The sequence below is a fragment of the Bubalus kerabau genome, chromosome 7 (genome assembly GCF_029407905.1).
Source record: "Bubalus kerabau isolate K-KA32 ecotype Philippines breed swamp buffalo chromosome 7, PCC_UOA_SB_1v2, whole genome shotgun sequence".
NCBI classification, from domain to species: Eukaryota; Metazoa; Chordata; class Mammalia; order Artiodactyla; family Bovidae; genus Bubalus; species Bubalus kerabau.
In genome coordinates this window covers 108,222,072-108,246,031 of record NC_073630.1, presented here as the reverse complement: position 1 = coordinate 108,246,031, position 23,960 = coordinate 108,222,072, and the positions used below count along the sequence as shown (strand labels likewise).

The 23,960-nt window shown below is 43.7% G+C and overlaps 1 protein-coding gene across 2 annotated transcripts in view; it reads left to right on the top strand.

Moving 5' to 3' along the window:
• STK32B (serine/threonine kinase 32B) overlaps positions 1-23,960 on the top strand; it is a 399,639-nt gene that overhangs the window by 88,079 nt on the left and 287,600 nt on the right. For both annotated transcript variants that reach the window (XM_055589085.1, XM_055589084.1), the window contains exon 2: positions 10,127-10,182. In XM_055589085.1, coding sequence (XP_055445060.1) covers positions 10,127-10,182 — 56 coding nt within the window. The remainder of the gene's footprint in view (positions 1-10,126; positions 10,183-23,960) is intronic.

Here is a 23,960-nt window from a genome sequence, read left to right as displayed (position 1 = left end):
TGAGATCACATCTAAATATGCTTATTTCCAAATAGCTTAAACCAGCATCATCCAACTGTAGTTTTTTATTTTCTCTACTCAGGACTCTCTAGTACTTTCCCATCATGTTTAGAAGAAATCTCCTAAAGCTCTTACCCTGTCCCTGTATGGCCAGCTCCTGACTGTCCTTCAGATCCCGGTCTCCTGCTTGCTCTCCCTCTCCAGTTGCACTCCAGCCATCCTTGCCTGCCTGCTGTTCCTGCCGAGCGCCATGCATATTCTTGCCGAGGGCCTCAGCACTTGCAATTCACTCTGCCTGCAGTAACCATCCCCTGGATATTTGCATGGCCTTTTTTGAGGATCTGCTCGATTGTTCTCTCCTTTTAAAGGCCTACCCTGAACCACCTGTTCTCCTCCCAACATAGTTACTGTTTATGCCTCTCTCTGGTGGGGTCAGCAGAATAATGGGCCCCCAAAGATGACGTAGAGTCATTGCAGATGATGACTGCAGCCATGAAATTAAAAGATGCTTGCCCCTTGGAAGAAAAGCCATGACCAACCTAGACAGCATATTAAAAAACAGAGACATTACTTTGCCAGCAAAGGTCCGTTTAGTCAAAGCTATGGTTTTTCCAGTAGTCATGTATGGATATTAGAGAAAACTGAGTTTGGACTATAAAGAAAACTGAGCACCAAAGAATTGATGCTTTTGAACTTTTTGGAGAAGACTCATGTGAGTTCCCTTGGACTGCAAGGAGATCCAGCCAGTCCATCCTAAAGGAAATCAGTCCTGAATATTCATTGGAAGGACTGATACTGAAGCTGAAACTCGAATACTTTGGCCACCTGATGTGAAGAGCTGACTCATTGGGAAAGACCCTGATGCTGGGAAAGATTGAAGGCAGGAGGAGGAAGGGGACGACAGAGGATGAGATGGTTGGATGGCATCACTGACTCGATGGATGTGAGTTTGAGCAAGCTCTGGGAGTTGGTGATGGAAGGGAAGCCTGGCGTGCTGCAGTCCATGGGGGTTGCAAAGAGTTGGACATGACTGAGCGACTGAACTGAAAGATGACCCTATTTGAGAGATGAATAAACAGATTGTGAGATGCTAAGTGGCCAGGCTCAGGATTCAAAGCTCCTGTAGGGTTTGAGTTGATACTGTTCATGATGGCCTCCATTTGTAGAATCAGCCTTCAGCTTTCACTGCCTATGGCCCTCACCCTGTCTTGGGGAGGTAGGTGTCACTACCCCCATTTTCCTGATGGGAAAATTGAGGCTGGGGAAGTTACTTTATTTCCTCGGGTTCACAATGGCAAAAATGGTGGGTTTAGGTTTAAAGCTAGCAGTGAGGAACATCAAGCCCTCCCTTCAACCTCTGCACCTTACCATCTCCCCCATCTGATAGGTTCTTTTCTAGTACAGTCCAGTGACCAAGACCTCAAATACTGATGGGATCAGGCAGGAAACAGAGATGCCTGAACTGGGCAGGCATGGAGAGTGGTGACTCAGAGAAGACTGTTGTCCTGTTGTCAAGGGACATCAGAGAGCCTGTTCTGCCAGATCTTCCAATTTTTAAAATGATGTCAGAAATCATCACTGGCATAGGGAGTGAAATTTCCTACACATACATGATCAGCCCAAGTGCACTGGTAAAAGGAATGAACTCCAGAGTTTCAGCTTTTTAGGGAGACAGAAAAGGGGACCTTTACTCACTGTCTCTGCTTGATGTATTTTTATAGGATATTGCTTGGGGTTTACTTACCATTAGCGATTATTTAAAGAGTAACTAGCCATCTTAAAAAATTCACACTTTGCTCTCAGAATAAGCTTCTTCATGAATATTGCATGTTGAAAGAGTACTATGAAATTAATTAGAAATAATTGGCCTGATGGAAATGAGAAAAGAACCCACTGGCTCATAAGATAGAACAACCAAATTTACTCAGCGTGATTATTACCATCAGTAGTTAATAGGCACTAATACAGTTCTCGCTTATCACCCCTGCAGTGTTTGGTCATGAGTTAATCAAACTAGTGTTGTGTCATAAAGGTGAAAAGTGGGGAAAAACTAGTGATACAGAATAATAATGATAATGATACTTAATATTGATAGGCATTACTTCTGACCCAGCATTATTCTAAATACTTTACCTCCATTGATTCATTTAATATTGATTCATTTAATATTAAATGTGTGTGTGTGTGCTTAGTTGTGTCCGACTCTTTGTGACCCCATGGACTGTAGCCTACCAGGTTCCTCTGTCCATAGGATTTTCTAGGCAAGAATACTGGAGTGGGTTGCTATTTCCTTCTCCAGGGAATCTTCCCAATGCAGGGATCACACTTGCATCTCTTTCATCTCCTGCATTGACAGCCACATTCTTTACCACTTGCGCCACCTGTGAAGAAGCCAATGACAACCCTAGATGAGTATTTTAGTTTACTCATTTTGTAAGTGAAGAGACTGAGACACAGAGAGGTTAAGTGACTTTGCCAAGGTCACCCAGCCAGTGCATGGTGGAGCCAGAATTCAAATTCAGGTAGCTTGGCTCCTCTGGTTATACCCCAAACAACAGTTATTCTTCTGCCATTCAGAAAAATCACAATGAGGCTGGAAATTCAACAATAAAATAGCATTTACTAAGCTCCTACTAGTGTGACTGTCTTTGTACATTAGAGAAGAATGCTTCTGGCTTCTAGTAGTAGCAAATCTGATTAATTGTGACTTGAACAAATAAGACTGTTTTGTATTTTTTTCTAATATAATAAGTCCAGAGGTAGGTGGACTTTGGATGGCTTCAGGGGCCCAACAATAGGGAGTGGCTTCTGTGTCCATATCTTGGTCTTCTGCTTGTGTTTGTTGTCTCATAGTCACAAAATGGCTGCTGTAGCTCCAGACATCATATCCTTACTCATGGAGGAAGAGTGGGCAGGTTCAAGAACTACTCCAGCTATAATTGTCCCTTTTCATCAGGAAAATATGCTTTTCCAGGAATACCACTGTTAATAGGCTTAGATCTCATTGACTGGACCTATGTCATGAAGTCACTGTCCACTACATGAGTGTCTAGGACCATGGGGAACAGAAGTGTCCAGTGGACAGGCAGCATCACCTGAGAACTTTCAACTTGGGAAATACAATGTCTCTGGCCCCTGCCCAGAAATTCAGAAGGGGGCCCATGATCTATCTTAACAAGCCTCTAGGGAATCTTGCGGAGAAGGCAATGGCATCCCACTCCAGTACTCTCGCCTGGAAAATCCCATGGATGGAGGAGCCTGGTAGGCTGCAGTCCATGGGGTCACTAGGAGTTGGATACGACTGAGTGACTTCACTTTCACTTTTCACTTTCATGTATTGGAGAAGGAAATGGCAACCCACTCCAGTATTCTTGCCTGGAGAATCCCAGGGACGGGGGAGCCTGGTCGGCTGCCGTCTATGGGGTCGCACAGAGTCAGACACGATTGAAGCGACTTAGCAGCAGCAGCAGCAGCAGCAGGAAATCTTGATGAACTCACTGGATTCGATGAACTGTGATTCACTGCTTGGGGCTAGCCACACTGCTCCCTAACAGGCCTGAGGCTTCCTGGTCAAAGAGAAAGGGCGAGTTGGGCCTGGCAGGGCAGGCAACTCGTTACTTCATGGCCCCTGTGTCATTTCATCATCCATGTGACAGTCCTCCAGGCAGGTGTCCCTGCCCTTGTGTTTTTAGGTGAGGTCACTGGCACCTCTTGGCTTTGCCTCTGGCTGGCAACGTGCTATCTACTTCTGCTTTCACAGTGCACTCATTACAGCGTTACCCTTGGAAACTCCAGTCCTTTCTAAGTGTTGGAAAGTCCAAACAGACCCTGCTTTTCAAGAATTCACCTTCCCATTCCCCTGGCCAACTCTGGCAATGCTCATGATCTAGAAACCTATAGGTCAACTCTTTCAGTTTTCCCAGGACTGCAGGGTTCCCAGGGATGCAGGGCCTTCAGTGCTAGGACCAGGGAAGTTCTGGGCAAACCAGGACAAGGTGGTTGCCCTGAGAAACCCGCTCATCACCCCTCTCACACCCACCATCCAACTCCTCTTGCTCTGGGCCAACAGCCCTAGGTGAGAATGTGATTTCTAGGATCCATCTTTGGCTTGGGACTCACTGATTACAACCATTTCAATCTGCTTATCAGCCAAGTGTAACCCTTCCCTTATTCACAGTGTATACATGGAGTCACTTTTATGTAAGTATACGTATATCAGATCAGAGGGTTGCCAAATAAATGGAAAACCCAGGCCATATGCTCAATCACTTAAATCCAATCTAGACCAATAAGCAAATAGACATGGAATAGATAACTGTTTGCCCTGTACCTTATGTTAGATCCCCACTGCCACACCCATAAGTACACATTTCATGAGGATGTGGATGAGTGAGCTTATTTGCAATATTATAATGCTAATTACTAAAGCAGTCTGTTAGTTGCTTTGTCATGTCGGACTTTGCAACCCCTTGGACTGTAGCCTGCCAGGCTCCTCTGTCCATGGAATTCTCAAGGCAAGAATACTGGAGTGGGTTGCCATTTCCTTCTCCAGGGGATCTTCCCGACCCAGGGATTGAACCTGAGTCTCCTGCATTGCAGGCAAATTCTTTACTGTCTGAGCCACCAGGGAAGCAGTAGTTTTAGGCATTTGCCAGATTGCTCAGTAATTAAAGCTCCTTCCATTTATTTTCAAGACAAAAGAGGAGGCCAGTGGAGAACCAAGCCTGACCTCTAGAAGGGATCTAGGTGGGATTGGGGAATGGCACCCAGGAGGGCAGCAGCAGGGACCCCCTGATTCTGAAGCCCAGCATTAGCCAAGCTCACCCACCTGTTCAGCATCAACTCAGTACCCTGTAGACCTCCCCTACATGGTGCCTGGCTTTGAAACGCTTCTGGCAAGAAGCCACAGAGGGAAAGCTTACTCCCCAAAGATAGCCATTCCAGAGAGAGCGCAGGGCAAGCAGAAATGCACCAATGCAATTCCTTTTCCAGTTTACTGCTGGACAACTCCCACCACCTTTGACGGGGCCAGAGGCCACAAATGTTCAGTGAAATATCCCTCCTGGGAGAACCCAGCAGAGCAGAAGGATTGTTCCTCATCCCCAACATGAACAGCTAAATCTTGTAGGGAAGTTGCTGTGTGCCAGGCACTATTCTATGCTCTTATGGAAGGTAGGCACTGTTGGTCCCATTTTACAGATGGGGTAAGTGAGACACATAGAGGCCAAGTCATCCAAGGTCATTTGGTAGAGTTGAGTTATGGACCTAAGCAGTCTGACTTGAGGCTGAGGTTTCCTGATCACTGAACAGATGTCTGAAGAAGGTTCTGAGATTGCACTAAGAAAGTGATTTGTTGGGAGTGGAGAACAAATCACTTTTCTTTCTTTCATGAGCATGTGCCGTGTGTCAAAGGCCAGGTAGGAGTGTTTCTTGAAATGAAGAGTGTTGGAGGAACGGCTTTGCAAGCAGGTGAAATGACAGCACACCCATGGCAGCACAAAGCAGTGTGGAGCCTTCAGGGAAGTGGGGATGTTTATTGCTAATTGGGGGCAGGTGGCAAATGCCTCCTGGGACCTTGAGAGCACTTGATAATATATGTACATTTCCTAGCTCACTGCTGGTCACATCACACATGCAGGCCAAGCTCCTCACTTTTCTCTCTTCCCTTGAGCTCTGGTGAGTGGGGAAGAGGAAAAAATAAGATAATTTCTTTTCCTGGCAAGTTATTTACAAAGTAAGCCAATCTAGGTCAAAGAACCCAGGTTTTGCTAAGTTAACCGTTAACCTTGTCTCTCTATACTAAGCACGTTAGGTGTTAGATGGCACACTGAATTCTGACTTTGGCTTGGCAGGGACACAATTCAACGTAATTATCCTCCATCGCATTAAGTTGAATACATAGGGAGCTAATTGTATTCGTTCACCTCCCCCGGTCCTTGCCCCCATATTGTAGTGAACTAATCAGTTCACTTCATCTTTTGTAAATAGCATGTCTTTCCTAGTTATTGGAAACTGGCTGTAATTCAATCTGATTCAGAAATATTTACCAAACACTCATTATGTATTAGGGATTGCATTTGGCACCACGAATATAGAGATCTGCTTTCAGTTATCCCTTTAATTGATGAATATTTGTTAAATATGACTGTGTTCTAATGCCCTACTAGCTGTGGGGACACCGTAGAAAAACAAACATGGCCTTTGACCTCACGTAACTTGGAGTCTAATGCTAGATCAATGATCTTAATCAGATGCATGTAAAGTAATACACAATGGGACTTCCTTGGTGGTCTAGTAGTTAAAGACTCTGAGCTTCCACTGCAGGGAGTGAGAGTTCAATCCCTGGCTCAGACTGAGATCTTGCATGCCCTGCAGCATAAATGTGAAGTCGCTCAGTCATGTCCGACTCTTTGTGACCCCATGGACTGTAGCCTACCAGGCTCCTCCGTCCATGGAATTTTCCAGGCAAGAGTACTGGAGTGGGCTGCCATTTCCTTCTCCAGAGGATCTTCCCAACTCAGGGATTGAACCTGGGTTTCCCGCATTGCAGGCAGATGCTTTACTGTCTGAGCCACCAGGGAAGCCCTTATGCCCTGCAGCATGGCTAAAAAAAAAAAAAGTCAGTCAGTCTACCTATTCTACTTTTTTTTTTTTCAGGGATTTCACTGCTGTGGCCCAAGTTCAATCCCTGGTCCCAGAACTGAGATCCCACAAGCTGTGTGGTGCAGCCCACAAATAAATACATTTAAAAAATAAAATAATACAGAGTGGTGATATTTGGAGGAAAGTCCCAGGATGCTGTGAGACTGTATAACAAGGAGAGCAGACTCTGGAGGGTGAGGGCAGCCTTCTCTGAATGTGGAAGAATGAAAAGGAAGCAGAGTTAACAAGTGTAGGGCCCAGAAAAGAGCATTAAAGGCACAGGGAATGGCTGCTCAGAGCATGGAAAGAAAGCTATTGTGTCTGGAGCTCAGTGGGTCTGGGGATGGGGATGGGAGGTGAAACAGAAGTGGCAGGACCCAGCTGTGTAGTCTCGTGGCCATGGGGAGGAATTTTCCCCTTTCCCTGAAAGCAATGGAGGGGGGGTTTTGGAGGAGTATAAGCAGAGGATTAGCAAGACCCCCTTCCTGAGGGAGGATGTTGGAAGACCACTGTGGTTTGTCCAGACAAGAAATGCTATGGGTTAGACCAGAGGGTGACCATAGAGTAGACAGATGGGAGAGACAGTGAAGAGGTGAAACGGACCTCACCTAGTGAAGGATTAGGTGTGGAGTTGAGAAAGAGAGGATTCAGGGAGGATTCCAGGCTTTGAGCTTATGAGGTCAAATGAATGTTGAACCACTCAACCTAGGCCTGCTTTCTTTCTTCTTCTTCTTCTTTTTTTTTTTAATTGATGTATGGTTGATTTGGGTGTCCCTAGTGGCTCAGATCGGAGAAGGCAATGGCACCCCACTCCAGTACTCTTGCCTGGCAAATCCCATGGACGGAGGCCTGGTAGGTTGTGAAGAGTTGGACACGACTGAGTGATTTCACTTTGATTTTTCACTTTCATGCACTGGAGGAGGAAATGGCAACCCACTCCAGTATTCTTGCCTGGAGAATCCCAGGAACGGGGGAGCCTGGTGGGCTGCTGTCTATGGGGTCACACAGAGTCAGACACGACTGAAGCAAGTTAGCAGCAGCAGCGGCAGCAGCGGCTCAGATGGCAAAGCATCTGTCTGCAATGCAGGAGACCTTGGTTCAATCCCTGGGTTGGGAAGATCCCCTGGAGAAGGAAATGGTAGCCCACTCCAGTATTCTTGCCTGGAAAATCCCATGGACCTCGGAGCCTGGTAGGCTACCGTCCATGGGGTTGCAAAGAGTCGGACACAACTGAGCAACTTCACTTTCACTTTCACTTTCATGGTTGATTTGGAGCTTCAGCTTCAGCATCGGTCCTTCCGGTGAATATTCAGGGTTGATTTCCTTTAGGATTATCAGAGGATGCAGTGGTTAGATAGCATCCCCAACTGAATGGACATAAATTTGAGCAAACTCCAGGAGATAGTAGAGGACAGTGGAGGGATAGTGGAGGACAGATAGCCCGGCATGCTGCAGTCCAAGGGACCGTAAAGAGTTGGACATGACTTAGTGACTGAACAACAACGACAAATGGTTGAGTTACAAAATTGTGTTAGTTTCAGGTGTATAGCAAAGTAATTCAGTTATATATTCAGCCATATATATGCACACATTCTTTTTCACATTCTTTTCCATTATGGCTTATCACAGGATACTGAATATAGTTCCCTGTGCTCTACAGTAGGACCTGGTCATTTATCCATCCTCTCTACACTAGTTTGCATCTGCTAATCCCAAACTCCAAATCCATCCCTCTCACCTGCCTCCCCCTTGGCAACAACCAGTCTATATATATGTGTGTGTGTGTGTGTGTGTGTGTGTGTATTCTTTTCTATTAGCGGTTATTACAAGATACTGAATATAGTTCCCTGTGTAATAGAGTAGGTCCTTGTTGTTTATCTATTTTATATATAGCAGTGTGTATCTGTTAATCCCAAAGGGAATACACAAAGTGAATATCGTATATTTGTCTTTCTTCATCTGACTTACTTCCCTTAGTGTTATGACCTCGAGGTCAATCCATGTTGCTGCAAATGGAATTATTTTGGTTTTTTAAAATGGCTGAGTAATATTTCATTGTACTATATGTACCATATCTTCTTTATCCATTCATTTGTTGATGGACATTTAGGTTGCTTCCATGTCTTGGGCATTGTAAATAGTTCTGCTGTGGACACTAGGGTGCATGTATCTTTTCGAATATAGTTTCTCTGGATATATGCCCAAGAGTGGAATTGATGGATCATATGGCAACTCTATTTTTAGTCTTTTGAAAAATCTCCACACTGTCCTCCATAGTGGCTGCACCAATCTGCATTCCCACCAACAGTGTAGGAGAGATCCCTTTTCTCCACACCCTCTCCTAGGTTTTGTTTTGGATCATTTGAAATGGTTCAGGGTAACTCCAAAGCCTCCAGGAGTCACTGTGGGGTTGGCATCAATCTGTACACACAGCCTAGAAAGTTATTGGCCATTAGGTGATGATGAAAGCCCTTGGAGCCAGTGAGGAGAGGAAGGCTGTAGGATGGAGGTTTGATGGAATCCAGTATTTAATGGATGGGAGGTAAAGGATGAATGTGCAAAAGAACTGATGCATGAAATGGAATATCGAGAAGGTGTACTTCCATAGAAGCAAGCAGATGTTTCAAAAGGGAGACAGTGGCCAAGTAAAAGGGGGACAGAAAACTGTCCATTGGCTCGGGTGGTATGGCCATCCTTTGTTGATGTTGTGCTGTGGGGATGAGGTATAAGCCATACTGGAGAAGGCAATAGACAGCAAGAATGCGGAGCCCCATCAAGAAACATGGTGAAAGAGAGACATGAGACAGGGCAATGCTTGCTTGCTTGCTAAATTGCTTCAGTCACGTCCGACTCTTTGTGACCCTACGGAATAGAGCCCACCAGGCTCCTCTGTCCATGGGATTCTCCAGACAAGAGTACTGGAGTGGGTTGGAGACAGGGCAGTGCAGGGTTTGAAATCATTGTCCTCCTCCTTCTGGCTCATGGTATCAGAGGTGAGACATCCGAGCAGGAAAAGACTACGATGTAGTCATGTCACTTGGTGGTCCAGAGGTTTCATAATGGAGGCAGGATTAGCTCCTTGGACACTGAGACAGGTGAGCTGATGTCTGAATGTATAAGGTAATAGTGCTTGGTGAACAAGACAGAGACTAGAAGTAAAGTCATCTTGGCAAAGGGAACAGGGTACAAGAATATGGTAATCCAAGTATCCAAGTTTTTCTCTGTTATCCCTTCCCTCTGGCCCAAAAGATGTCTCTCCTCCTTTATATACATTGGGGAAGTGTTAATTGCCAAATATATGTGTTGGGAGTGGGGGAGTGGAATATGCAAAGTAGCCATTCAGTGGTGGAGTGCTGTTATGGCAAACGGTGCAGTAAACCAGAAGCCATTGGAAATAAATGGTTAGATATTCAGGTGAAGACATTTTAAGAATCAATACAAGGACTGACAAATCTAACTTGTTCCTTTTTTTTTTCTTTTACAGTCAACTTTGACCATTTTCAGATTCTGCGGGCCATTGGTAAAGGCAGTTTTGGAAAGGTAAGAATGGTGGATTTTTAAAAATTTCATCAATAAAATATAAAAGTTCTGACCACTGAATTTATGTTTATGTGCATGTTTGTGTGTTTGTTTTTGTGTTGATTGCTGGGCACTGGGAATTTCCTGTTTGACAGAAAGATTTGAATTTGCCAAATTTGAAATGTGAAAGGAAGTTTGAATAGTTTCCTTTGGATACGCTGTAATTTCATTCTGAAAATTAAATTACCATGGCTGCCCTGCTTTAGGTGAATTACAATGGTAATTATTTCAAGGTTGCTAATGCTATTTCTTCCTTGAGAATCTAAATAAGGAAAGTGGAAAAAACCCAAAAATTTATGTGATGGCCAACAACAGCTTTTTCCTTCAATGTAGGCATTTTATTTAAAAAGTTATTGTGGAAAGCAGACTTAACATGAGATCTACTTGCTTAAATTTTTAAGTGTATAATATATGTATTATTGTTGGCTATACAGAGAACACTGTACTGCAGATCTCTAGAGCTTATTCATCCTGCTTAACTGAAACTTTATGCCCATTAGATAGTAATTCCCCATGCCCTCATCCCCTTAGCCCCTGGCAACCAGCATTCCAGTCTTGCTTCTATGAATTTGAATATTTTAGATACCACATGTACATGGAATCATGCAGTATTTATCTTTCTGTGACGAGTTTATTTCACTTGGCATAATATCCTCACGATTTAATCTGTGTTGAATAAAAGTGGCAAGAATGGGCATTCTTGTCTTGTTCCTGATCTAAAAGGAAAAACTTTCAGCTCTGCATTCTTGAGTATGATGGTAGTTGTGGATTTGTCATACATGGCCTTTTATTATGTTGAAATATGTTTCTTTTATACTCGCTCTGTTGAGAGTTTTTATCATAAATGAATGTTGAATTTTGTCAAAAGCTTTTTCTTCCTCTATTGAGATGATCAGGTGATTTTTAGCCATCATTCTGTTAATGTGGTGTATCATGCTGATTGATTTGTGGATGTTGAATCATCCTTGCAGCCCTGCAGTAAATCCCGCTTGAACAGGGTGCATGATCCTTTTAATATATTGTTGAATTCAGTTTGCTGATACTTTGTTGACGATTTTTTGCAGGTATGTTCATCAGGTATATTGGCCTATAATTTTTGTGTGTGTGTGATCCTTGTTTGGTTTTAGCATCAAGGTAATGTTGACCTTATAAAATGAGTTTGGGAATGTTCCCTCCTCCACAATTTTTAGAAAGAGTCTGAGAAATATAAGTATTAAACCTTTGGGCATTTGTAATATTCACCAGTGTAGCCTTTTCATACTGTTCATGGGGTTCTCATGGAAAGAATACTGAAGTGGTTTGCCATTCCCTTCTCCAGTGGACCACATTTTGTCAGAACTCTCCACCATGACTCGTCCATCTTGGGTGGCCTTACACGTCATGGCTCATAGTTTCATTGAGTTAGACAAGGCTGTGGTCCATGTGATCAGATTGGTTAGTTTTCTGATATTGTGGTTTTCATTCTGTCTGCCCTCTGATAGAGAAGGATAAGAGGCTTATGGATGCTTCCTGATGCCTTAGGAAGCATCACTACAAACAAAACTAGTGTAGGTGATGGAATTCCAGTTGAGCTATTTCAAATCCTAAAAGATGATACTGTGAAAGTGCTGCACTCAATATGCCAGCAAATTTGGAAAACTCAGCAGTGGCCACAGGACTGGAAAAAGTCAGTTTTCATCCCAATCCCAAAGAAAGGCAATGCCAAAGAATGCTCAAACTACCACACAATTGCACTCATCTCACACGCTAGTAAAGTAATGCTCAAAATTCTCCAAGCCAGGCTTCAACAGTACATGAACCAGGAACTTCCAGATGTTCAAGCTGGTTTTACAAAAGGCAGAGGAACCAGAGATCAAATTGCCCACATCTGTTGGATCATCAAAAAAGCAAGAGAATTCCACAAAAACATCTACTTCTGTTTTATTGACTACACCAAAGCCTTTGACTGTGGATCACAACAAACTGCAAAATTCTTCAAGAGATGAGAATACCAGACTACCTGACCTGCCTCCTGAGAAATCTGTATGTAGGTCAAGAAGCAACAGTTAGCACTGGACATGGAACAACTGACTGATTCCAAATTGGGAAAGGAGTACGTCAAGGCTGTATATTGTCACCCTGCTTATTTAACTTATATGCAGAATACATCATGCGGAATGCCAGGCTAGATGAAGCACAAGCTGGAATCCAGATTGCTGGGAGAAATATCAATAACCTCAGATATGCAGGTGACACCACCCTTATGGCAGAAAGTGAAGAACTAAAGAGCCTCGTGATGAAAGTGAAAGAGGAGAATCAAAAGCTGGCTTAAAGCTCAACATTAAGAAAACTAAGTTCATGGCATCTGGTTTGATCATTTCATGGCAAATAGATGGGGAAACAGTGGAAACAGTGACAGACTTTATTTTTGGGGGCTCCAAAATCACTGCAGATGGTGACTGCAGCCATGAAATTAAAAGATGCTTGCTCCATGGAAGAAAAGCTATGACAAATGTAGACAGCATATTCAAAAGCAGAGACATTATTTTGCCAACAAAGGTCCATCTAGTCAAAGCTTTTGTGTTTCCAGTAGTCATCCAGTATGGATGTGAGAATTGGACTATTAATAAAGCTGAGCGCCGAAGAATTGATGCTTTTGAACTGTGGGACTCTTGGGAGTCCCTTGGAGGAGACTCAGCCAGTGTCCAGGAGGAGATCCAGCCAGTCAATCCTAAAGGAAATCAGTTCTGAATATTCATTGGAAGGACTGATGCTGAAGTTGAAATTCCAATACTTTGGCCACCTGATGTGAAGAACTGACTCATTGGAAAAGACCCTGATGCTGGGATAGATTGAAGGCAGGAGAAAGGGATGACAGAGCATGAGATGGTTGGATGGCACCACCGACTCAATGGACATGAGTTTGAGCAAGCTCCTGGCATTAGTGATGGACAGGAAGGCCTGGTGTGTTGCAGTCCATGGGGTTGCAAAGAGTCAGGCATGACTGAGCAACTGAACTGAACTGATTTGATGCTTTCTTATATTTTCTATCTCTGGTGAAGTACTATCTTTGTTTATCCATTCTTCTCCCAAGTTCAGTGAGCATCTATATGACCAATATTTTGAACTCTGTTTCAGCTAAACTACTTATCTCCATTTCCTTATGGGTTTTTAAATTGGTAGTTATCTTTTCCTTTTATTTGAAATATATTCCTTTCTCTCCTCATTTTGCTTGACTCTCTGTATTTGTGTCTAAAATTACATGAAGCAACTATCTCTGCCAGTCTTGAAATACTGGCCTTATGAAGGAGATTAACTTTATTGTTTAACCTTGCCCTAGCTCTTGATTATCTCTTAAATGTTTGTGATTATCTTAGCTCTCTGACTTATTCTTCATAGTTCCCAGTTGTTGAAGGTGTGCAAAGACCTGTTAGTGTTCCAGAGAGTGGAATTTCAGTTAGCCCTTAGTTGCAGGCTGATTAGAAGCTGGACTTGCAGGCCACACATTTTAAGGTATGCCAATACATACAGTAATATAGAACTGCAATTGTAAACCTTACTGGCCTTCACATCAGATGATGTACGCGTAACTCATTGGTGACAGCTGCAAAAATCAGGGCTCCAGATGAGTGTTTGATCTCATTTCCAGGCTTCTCTAGAGGCTCAGTTGGTAAAGAATCTGCCTGCAATGCAGGAGACCTGGGTTCGATCCCTGGATCTGGAAGATCCCCTGGGGAAGGAAATGGCAGCCCACTCCAGTACTCTTGCCTGGAGAATTCCATGGACAGAGGAGACAGGAAGGCTATAGTCCATGGGATCGCAGAGTTGGACATGACTGTGAGACTTTGACTTTCACTGGGAGTTACCAGGGAGCTGCAGTGAGTTCACGGGAGTACACAAAGAGGACATCCCCTAGACCATGTCCATAGCCTCTAAATGTATGGAAAACTGGAAGCCTGTCCCTCGGGCTAAAGCTCCAAGACCAGTAGATAGGCTTTTTTCACAGGAAGACGGGCTACATCTCAGTTGATTGTCTGTACAGTGACTGGAGTATGGGGGCCTTCCAAGAATAGTTTCTCTGATTGTCTCAGACCCATGGGGCACCAAAACACAATTCCGCCTGCACAGCAGAGCCAGATGCTCAAGGGGCATCCCCTGTATGGCCTGCATGTGCCTACTGGCTTTGGCAGGGCTGAGAATCGGTGTGAGGATGAGGCATGAACACTGGTGCTAGAAGGGGAGAGGATAAGAATGGCACCAGGAAGACTCCCAACAGATTCCTGCCCCTCCAGCAGAGGGGTTAAGTTTAGTAAATGAATCTCCTTCACATAAGATCTAAACCTAGGCCTGTTTGTTGCTTTTGCACTGGGTCCAAGACGAGTGAATCTTCATGCAAGCCCTTTATGAGTTCTCTGTTCCCTATAGCCCTATATTCTTCCAGATGTAAATCCTGCTGGGTTTCAAAGCCAGACATTTTGCAGGCTCTCCTTACCAGTGCCGGTTCTGAGGGTTGGGATGCCTGATGTGGGCACAAACCCCTGGCTCTTTGGAGTGAAGTTTCCTATTTGTGAGCCCCCTCCCAATTTCAGGTCACCAGGCTGAGGGGGTGGAGATTTTTTTTTTTTGCGAGATCACATCTCTGCTTCTCCTTCCCATCTCGATGTGGCTTTTTTATCCTTTATTGTGGAGAAGCTGTTCAGCTAGTTTTCAGGTCATTCTCATAGGGGTGTTTTCCATGTGTAGTTGTGAATTTATTGTGTCCATGGAAGGAGATGAGTCCAGGATGTTCCTACACCACCATCCTAAACCACCTCCTTCCTTGGTCTCCGTCTTCACTGACTGTAGCAATCTAGTTGTTTTATCCATTTCTGAGCCAGTTGTACAAAATCTCCAACTCTGATCCTAGAGTTGTTTATTCTTCCTTTATTTCTGTCAGTTTTCCATCTGACACTTTGAAGGTCTGTTATTAGGTCCATACAGATTTATAGTTGTTATGACCTCATGATGGATTGACCTTTTTTTTCACTGTGAAATGTTCTTTTCTATCTCTGCTAATGATCTTTTTTTTTTAAGCTTATTTTCTCTGAAATTCATATAGTTATTCTAGCCTACATGGCATATATTTTTCCATGCATTTTCTTTCATTCTATCTGTGTCTTTATATTTGACATTAATCTCTTGAGCATATCATATAGTTAGGTCTTGTGTGCATGCTTGCTAAGTTGCTTCAGTTGTGTCCAACTCTTGGCAGTCCTATGGATTGTAACCCCTGTCATGTCAGTCTCCCCTGTCATGGGATTCTCCAGGCAAGAATACTGGAGTGGGTTGCCATTCCCTTCTCCAGGGATCTTCCCAACCCAGGGATTGAACCTACATCTTTCACATCTCCTGCATTGCCAGGCAGGTTCTGTACCACTAGCACCACCTGGGAACTTGCTTCTTTTTAAATCTGCCTGGCAATCTCTACCTTTTAGTCTATTCACAGTAAATGTAGTTATTGACTTGGTTTCAATTAGGCTTAGCATGGTTTTATTTGTTCTTGTTCTCTCTTTTGTTCTTTGGTTTCTCTTTTCCTCTTTTGTTTTAGATTAACTGATGATTTAGAATCTCCATTTATCCCATGACTTTACAGCCATACTTCCTTGTTTTAAAGTTATTGCTCTAGGGATTATAATACATATCCTCAGGGCTTCCCTTGTGGTTCAGCCGGTAAAGAATCTGCCTGCAATGTGGGAGACCTGGGTTCGATCCCTGGGTTGGGAAGATCCCCTGGAGAAGGGAAAGGCTACCCACTCCAGTATTCTGGCCTGGAGAATTCCATGGACTGTATAGTCCATGAGGTCGCAAAGATGGACACGACTGAGCAACTTTCACCTCATAGTTTATTTCAATCTGCTTAGAGTTAATATTTTATACTTCACATAAAATCTAAAAAGCTGGCAACTGTATAGATCTATTTACCACACCTGTCAACTCTTATACTATAGCTGTCATGTGTTATAGTTTATAAATCATAAATCTCCAATACAATATTATAGTTTGTTGCTTTCAGATCAGATCAGTCACTCAGTCGTGTCCAACTCTTTGCGACCCCATGAATCGCAGCATGCCAGGCCTCCCTGTCCATCACCAACTCCTGGAGTTCACTCAGACTCACATCCATCGAGTCAGTGATGCCATCCAGCCATCTCACCCTCTGTTGTCCCCTTCTCCTCTTGCCCCCAATCCCTCCCAGCATCAGAGTCTTTTCCAATGAGTCAACTCTTCGCATGAGGTGGCCAAAGTACTGGAGTTTCAGCTTTAGCATCATTCCTTCCAAAGAAATCCCAGGGCTGATCTCTTTCAGAATGGACTGGTTGGATCTCCTTGCAGTCCAAGGGACTCTCAAGAGTCTTCTCCAACAAATGTATATGTAAAATATATATATTTAAAAGTATGTGTGGTTTTTTTGGCCTTTAAAAAATTAGAAGGAAAATAGCCCTTAATAATTACTCATACCTTTCATGAAGGTATGAATTTCCCTCTGGTAACCTTTAGTATTTTATGTGGCACAAATCTCCAATCAATGCATTCTCTTAATTTTATTTTATCTGAAACTCCAATACTTTGGCCACCTGATGCAAAGAGCTGACTCATTTGAAAAGACCCTGATGCTTGGAAAGATTGAGGGCAGGAGAAGAGGACGACAGAGGATGAGATGGTTGGATGGCATCACCAACTCAATGGACATGAGTATGAGTAAACTCCAGGAGTTGGTGATGGACAGGGAGGCCTGGCATGCTTCAATTCATGGGGTCTCAAAGAGTCAGACACAACTGAGCGACTGAACTGAACTGAAATGCATTTATTTCGCCTTTCTTGAGGACTATTTCTACTGGATACAGATTATTGGGTTGACAGCTTTTTCTTCATTGCTTTAAAGATTTTGTGCCATTGTCAACTGAATGACCTTTGTGCTTTCTGCTGGGAGGTCATTAAGCTGAATCATTATTAGCTGATAGTAATATGTCTGGAGAAGGCAATGGCATCCCACTCCAGTACTCTTGGCTGGAAAATCCCATGGACGGAGGAGCCTGGTAGGCTGCAGTCCATGGGGTCGCTAAGAGTCGGACACGACTGAGCGACTTCACTTTCACTTTTCACTTTCATGCATTGGAGAAGGAAATGGCAACTCACTCCATTGTTCTTGCCTGGAGAATCCCAGGGACGGGGGAGCCTGGTGGGCTGCTGTCTATGGGGTCGCACAAAGTCGGACATGACTGAAGTGACTTAGCAGCAGCAGCAACAGCAATAATATGTCACATTCATCTCTTTCTTTTCAAGATTTTCCTTTAATCTTTGATTTTCAGCAGTTTGATTATGATAATCCTAGGTATAACTTCTGGATTAAAAGAAAATAGTTTCTCTTTTCTTAGATTTCCCATATTTTCATTTATTCTACCATATTGCCCTTTATACCCTGCAGCTTAGTCTTAGTCTTAAGAGCTGTTTTCATATCCTTTATTCTATTTCCAACATCTGGGTCATCTTAAGATTCACCTTAATTAAGGATAGATCACATTTTCCTGGTTCTTTATATGCTGAGTAATTTGGGCTTGCATCCTGGATATTGTGAATGTTATGTTGTATAGACTTTGGATTGTGTTTTATTTCTTTGAAAAAATATTTTTAACAAGAAGTTACCTTGGTTGGATTTATACTGCATACTCTCTTCTTGGGCATGCACATAAATCTCAGTCCCTTTCTTTTTTTCTTCTGCTCTGTACTGCTTACAGTCTGCTCTATACATGTGAGTTACTTCAGCCAGAAACGTGGACAGAGTTTATGTGCTGCATTTGAGGTTCTTCTCTAGATTTCTTAGAAGAAGAGTTATGATCCAGAGAATTTAGAAAGTTTGCCTGTAGTTCCATGGGGAGGGCTGAACTTCTGCAACAACAACAAAACATTTAAAAAATTCTGTTAAATCATTACTTTCTGTTGTCGCTTATCCTAATGTTGAGCGTTTTGTGGCTGAAGAAAACTTGAAGCAACTCCCTTAACCCACAACACAACTGGCACCACGTAGAAGTGTATCATTTTACCCTGGAGTCGGTGGTGATCTTGGCCCTGAGCCCTCTGCACCCTTTCCTGTCAGTACTATCAGATCCATTAGCCTGGGCCCTCATGAGTTATTACTTGATTATATCCTGAAAGTTTTCTTTTCCTTTTCTGTCTTCATCTGTGCTGCTCTTTGGCTGCTGGCTTGGTTCTCAGAACCTGTGGTTCAGAGCATAAATATATTCAAGCTTTGGTTATAGTGGGTGTTCTGAAGAAAAATGCAAGCTTTCTAGAGGAGAATTTATGTTTAAGTCACTCTTAGGTTGTGGCAGTTTCTTAATGACACCCAAATTCATGTAGAATGTACACAAACAGCCAGTATTCAGGATGAGGTTACTTCAAGACAATCGAACAAAGCTCTGTTCTGGTCAAAATACAAAATAACTACTGCCTTTCATGGTCAATGTAGATGCGCCTGCATGACTATTATGAGACTCAGGGTGGAAGTGTGCTGGGCTAGGATGAAGAGAACCACCCTCCTACTATTGAATGGGTACTTTGGCTTTGCTTTCAGCCTTTGGTGGGTTTGATAGCTGGCATTTGTTACGAGTTTTCAAGAAAGACATTTCGTTGTTAAAGTACGACAGTAGCCTTGGTTATCAGGAAAAATCACATGTGAATTTGCAGAAATCTTATTTGACTTTCATGCGGGGGGTAGATTGGGCTTCCCCAGTGAAGCACCAAAGTAAACAGCTGCGGGCGATCCATTGGTTTTAGCAAGAATTTACTGAAGGTTTTGTAACACTTTTATGACTAAATTCTAGGACAGTTGAGGCATGGCAGATGAATTTCTACATATCTCAGTGGAAACACTTTCGATCTGGGAAGCAGGCTGACTCTGATATGCTTTAGTTGTGCTTACTTGGGATAGTGAATTAACCAGTCTTAAGCTTAGTTTTCTCATATGTACAAAGAAAAGGGAATGGTGAATCAGTGGACTCTAAAGGCTGTTGTTTTCTACTGTCCAGCATGCTTTTCACGTCCCTTTCTTATCGCAATAGCATCTCTTTTCTTCGGAAAACACCTCCTCCACCCCATGTGGACATGTCAGTCCCTGTGGTGCCCCCCTCACCATCTGAGATGGGCATGTGATGTGGTTGTGCCAGCCACTTGGGCCATATTCCTAGACCAGTGCTTGGTCCAAGGAGAGGCTGTGTGACCCGAACAGAGCCATTCAGAATCCTTCCACGGAATCGGAGGTGAAAGACTTCTTGTCATCCTCTCAGTGATGTGTGTAAGAAAACAGATCTGCAAATGTTGCTGGCCATTTTTCTCAGGCACAAGGACTCACCCCCATGTGGGACCTCCGAGTGGAGGGCGCCTCGAAGGCAGCCGAGGGTCAGAGAAGCTGGTGCGTGTATGTACAGCCCCCTGTCCATCACTGAGGGATGGCTGCTTTAAGCAGCATTACCTCTCTTGCACTTTTGGCTTGCCCCATCCAGGGCAGACCCTGATGCTGGGAAAGATTGAAGGCAGGAGGAGAAGGGGCCAACAGAGGATGAGATGGTTGGATGGCATCACTGACATGATGGACATGAGTTTGAGAAAATTCCGGGAGTTGGTGATGGACAGGGAAGCCTGGTGTGCTGCAAACCATGGGATCACAGAGTTAGACATGACTGAGTGACTGAACTGAACTGAACTGACTGATCCAGGGCAGAAAAAGGCTTCAGAAGTAGGGCTTTCCTGGTAGCTCAGTTGGTAAAGAATCCACCTGGAATGCAGGAGACCCCAGTTTGACCCCTGGGTTGGGAAGATCCCCTGGAGAAGGGAAAGGCTACCTGCCCACTCCAATATTCTGGCCTAGAGAATTCCATGGACTGTATAGTCCATGGGGCTGCAAAGAATCGGACACGACTGAGCGACTTTCACTTCACTCACATCCAGGGCAGAAAAAGGCCCTAGCAGAGAGCCTCAGGTGTCCACAATAAGAAGCCTGAGCTGTGTGGAGGTTCAGGAGAGGGGGCATGGGCAGGTACCACCAGTGCCTCCACCTTTCTGTTCTTCCAGTCCTATAGCTATATCCACTGTCCTTACCAGCCACGGAAGCTAGTACCCTGTTTTGTTTATGCAAGATCATGTTGTTGTTGTTCAGTCGCTCAGTCATGTCTCTTTGTGAACCCATGGACTGCAGCACACCAGGCTTCCCTGTCCTTCACTATCTCCCGAAGCTTGCTCAAACTCATGTCCATTGAGTCAGTGATGCCATCCAACCATCTCATCCTCTGCTGTCCCCTTCCTCCTCCTGCCTTCAATCTTTCCCAGCATCAAAGTCTTATCCAATTAGTTAGCTCTTTGCATCAGGTGGACAAAGTATTGGAGCTTCAGCTTCAGCATCAGTCCTTCCAATGAATATTCAGGATTGATTTTCTTTAGGATTGACTGGTTTGATCTTGGTCCATGTGACTCTCAAGAGTCTTCTCCAGCATCACAGTTCGACAGCATCAATTTTTTGGCACTCAGCTTTCTTTATGGTCTAACTCTCACATCCGTACATGACTACTGGAAAAACCATAGATTTGACTGTATGGACCTTGGTTGGCAAGGAGATCCAACCAGTCCATCCTAAAGGAGATCAGCCCTGAGTGTTCGTTGGAAGGACCGATGTTGAAGCTGAAACTCCAATACTTTGGCCACCTGGTGCGAAGAGCTGACTCATTTGAAAAGATCCTGATGCTGGGAAAGATTGAAGGTGGGAGGAGAAGGGGACGACAGAGGATGAGATGGTTAGATGGCCTCATTGACTCAATGGACATGAGTTTGGGTAAACTCTGGGAGTTGGTGATGGACAGGGAGGCCTGGCATGCTGCAGTCCATGGGGTCACAAAGAGTCAGACATGACTGAGTGACTGAACTGAACTGAACCTTGTTTGTCAAAGTGATATCTCTGCTTTGAAGCATTACGACAAGCAAAGCTGGTGGAGGTGATGGAGGAGATCGCATTGGGTTCCCAGTATTTGCAACCTGGAGAATCCTGGCTAACTCACAATCATTGTCCTAGGAACTGAACCCTTTTACCATCCTTGTCTTCTTAAAGCTCAGTGTGCTGGGCCTTATTATCTCCATTTTACACATGATGCATCAGAAGCCTGGAGAAGACCCCACTGCCACCAGCCTGTTTTGTTCCCACATGTCCCTCCCAAATACAGAATTTAGGAAGAAAGTAGCTTTAGTCACATGTATATGAGCAAGAAACCATGAGAGTCAGGAGGAGAGAGTCCATCAACATCCCAAAACATTGGACATTTGCTTTGGGAAGGAACAACATGTAGGAGAAAGAGCATGAGCTTTCGAGATGAGGAAGCCTGAGCTCAGATTCTGGTCCTGCTGCTTCTAGCCATATGAACTTGGACCAGTCATAAATTTTCTGCAAACCTGTGTTTCCTCTCCAAAAACATGAGAATGCCCATTTTTATCCTTATTATGTTCACAGTTTCCTTATCCTTGAACATAGAGAGCACATGAATAATAGCACCATGGAAGTCCTTGTTTGTTAATTTCACCACTGGTGCCATTTCTGAGTCTGTTTCTCTTTATTAATTTTCCTTCTGCTTGTGGGCCATATTTTCCTGCTTATTTTCATGTCTAGGAAATTTTTGGACACAGGAAAGTGCAATTTTACTTTATTTTCATATTTTTATTTCCCTGGTGGCTTAAATGGTAAAAAATCTGCCTGCAATGTGGGAGACCCAGGTTTGATCCCTGGGTGGGGAAGAATCCCTGGAGAAGGGAATGGAAACCCACTCCAGTATTCCTGCCTGGAGAACGCCATGGTCAGAGGAGCCTGGCGGGCTTTGAAGAATTGAACATGACTGAGCAATTAACACTTTCATAGTTGATTTATAATGTTAAGTTGCAGGTACACAAAATATTGATTTGATATAGTCATAGATTATAGTCCATTTACAATTATAAAGTATTGATTATATTCCCTGTGCCATACTTTATATCCTTGTGTCTTATTTATTTTGTACCTAGTAGCATGTCCCTCTTAATTCCCTTGCCCTCTCTTTCCCTTCCCCCTACCCAGCTTTCCTGTGGTAGCCACTCAAATAGAACTCATAGAAATGAGAACTACAATATATGAAATGAAGTATTCATTGGATGGGATATTAACAGCAGATTAGGCAGAGGATGAGATGGTTAGATAGCATCACCATCTCAATAGACATGAATTTGAGCAAACTCTGGGAGATAGTAGAGGATAGAGGAGCCTGGCATGTTGCACTCCATGGAGTTGCAAAGAGTTGAACCCAACTTGACGACTGAATAACAGCAACAAATGCAGTGTAGAAGAAAAGGCTAGTGACCTTGAAGATATAGCAATGGGAACTATACAAATGAAGCACCGAGGAAAAAATTAACAGAGCTTCAGTAACTTATGGGCTTCCCTTGTGGCTTAGCTGGTAAAGAATCTGCCTGCTTGCAATGTGGGAGACCTGGGTTCAACCCCTGGCTTGGGAAGATCCTATGGAGAAGGGAAAGGCTATCCACTCCAGTATTCTGGCCTGGAGAATTCCATGGACTATACAGTCCATGGGGTAGCAAAGAGTCAGACACAACTGAGCGACTTTCACTTCACTTTCAGTGATTTATGGAACAAAGTGCAATGATTTACCATATGTGTAATTGGAGTTTCAGAAGGAGGGATGGGCATATAAAATACATTTGGAGTAATAATGGTTTATTTGTTTAATTGAGGAAAATGATAAAATCATATCCAGAAAGTTCAACCAACTCCAAGCAAAAGGAACACAAGGAAAACATCATCAAAGATCATCATAGTCAAATTAATAAGTAGCTTATAACCATTAATAGAAAATCTTGAAATGAACCAGGGGACAAAAGGGCACATTGTGTTAGGAAATGGAAACTATGTAAGCCAAAGATAGTGGAACAGCATTTTTCAAGTGATAGTAGAGAAGAACCACCAATCTAGAATTCTATATTGAATTGAACAAAAATACCTTTCTGAAATGAAGAATTTAAAAGAAGGAAACAATGCTCAGAGTGATCTTCAAAGTTTACTGTGAAAATAAGGGGCAGAGACCATACAACTCCCGGACCTGGCGTATGGTTGGCATTTTTCATATGCGTTCCATGTCATCTTGTCTCTAGGTTATGTGGTGGGTTCTGGAAACTTTTGGGTAGCCACCTGGAGGGATCAGGGGAAGACCTGACTCTCAGCTTCCTCTTGCCATCCTTCACAGAACATCTTGCTTAGAGGTGGTCTTCAGATTGCTCCTCTGCCTCAGCCATCAGACTGTGAGATTCTTGAAAAGTTAGGGTTGGTCATAGTCACCTGCCAGTCCCATCAGCAGCTGGCTCAGTGCCCAGCAGGTGGGGAGGGCTCAGTGAATGTTGCCTAGAGCATGTATAAGTGAGAGAGAGAAAGAAGGAAGGTTCCAGTCTACATAGCAGTCAGTGATGTGATAAAGCATGAATTGGATCGAATGGTTAAGGGGCTTCCCTGCCATTGAGAATGCACGCCAACCTCTTTATGCCAGCCTGCAAGGCCCTGCAATCTGGCTTATGCCTATTTCACTGACACTCCTCTCTGCCCCTCCATCTTCCTGCTCGTTCCTTGCAGCCCTTCTTCTCATCTCCCGAACATGCTGAACTTATTTCTAACTCAGAACCTTGCACTTGCTAGGCCCACCACC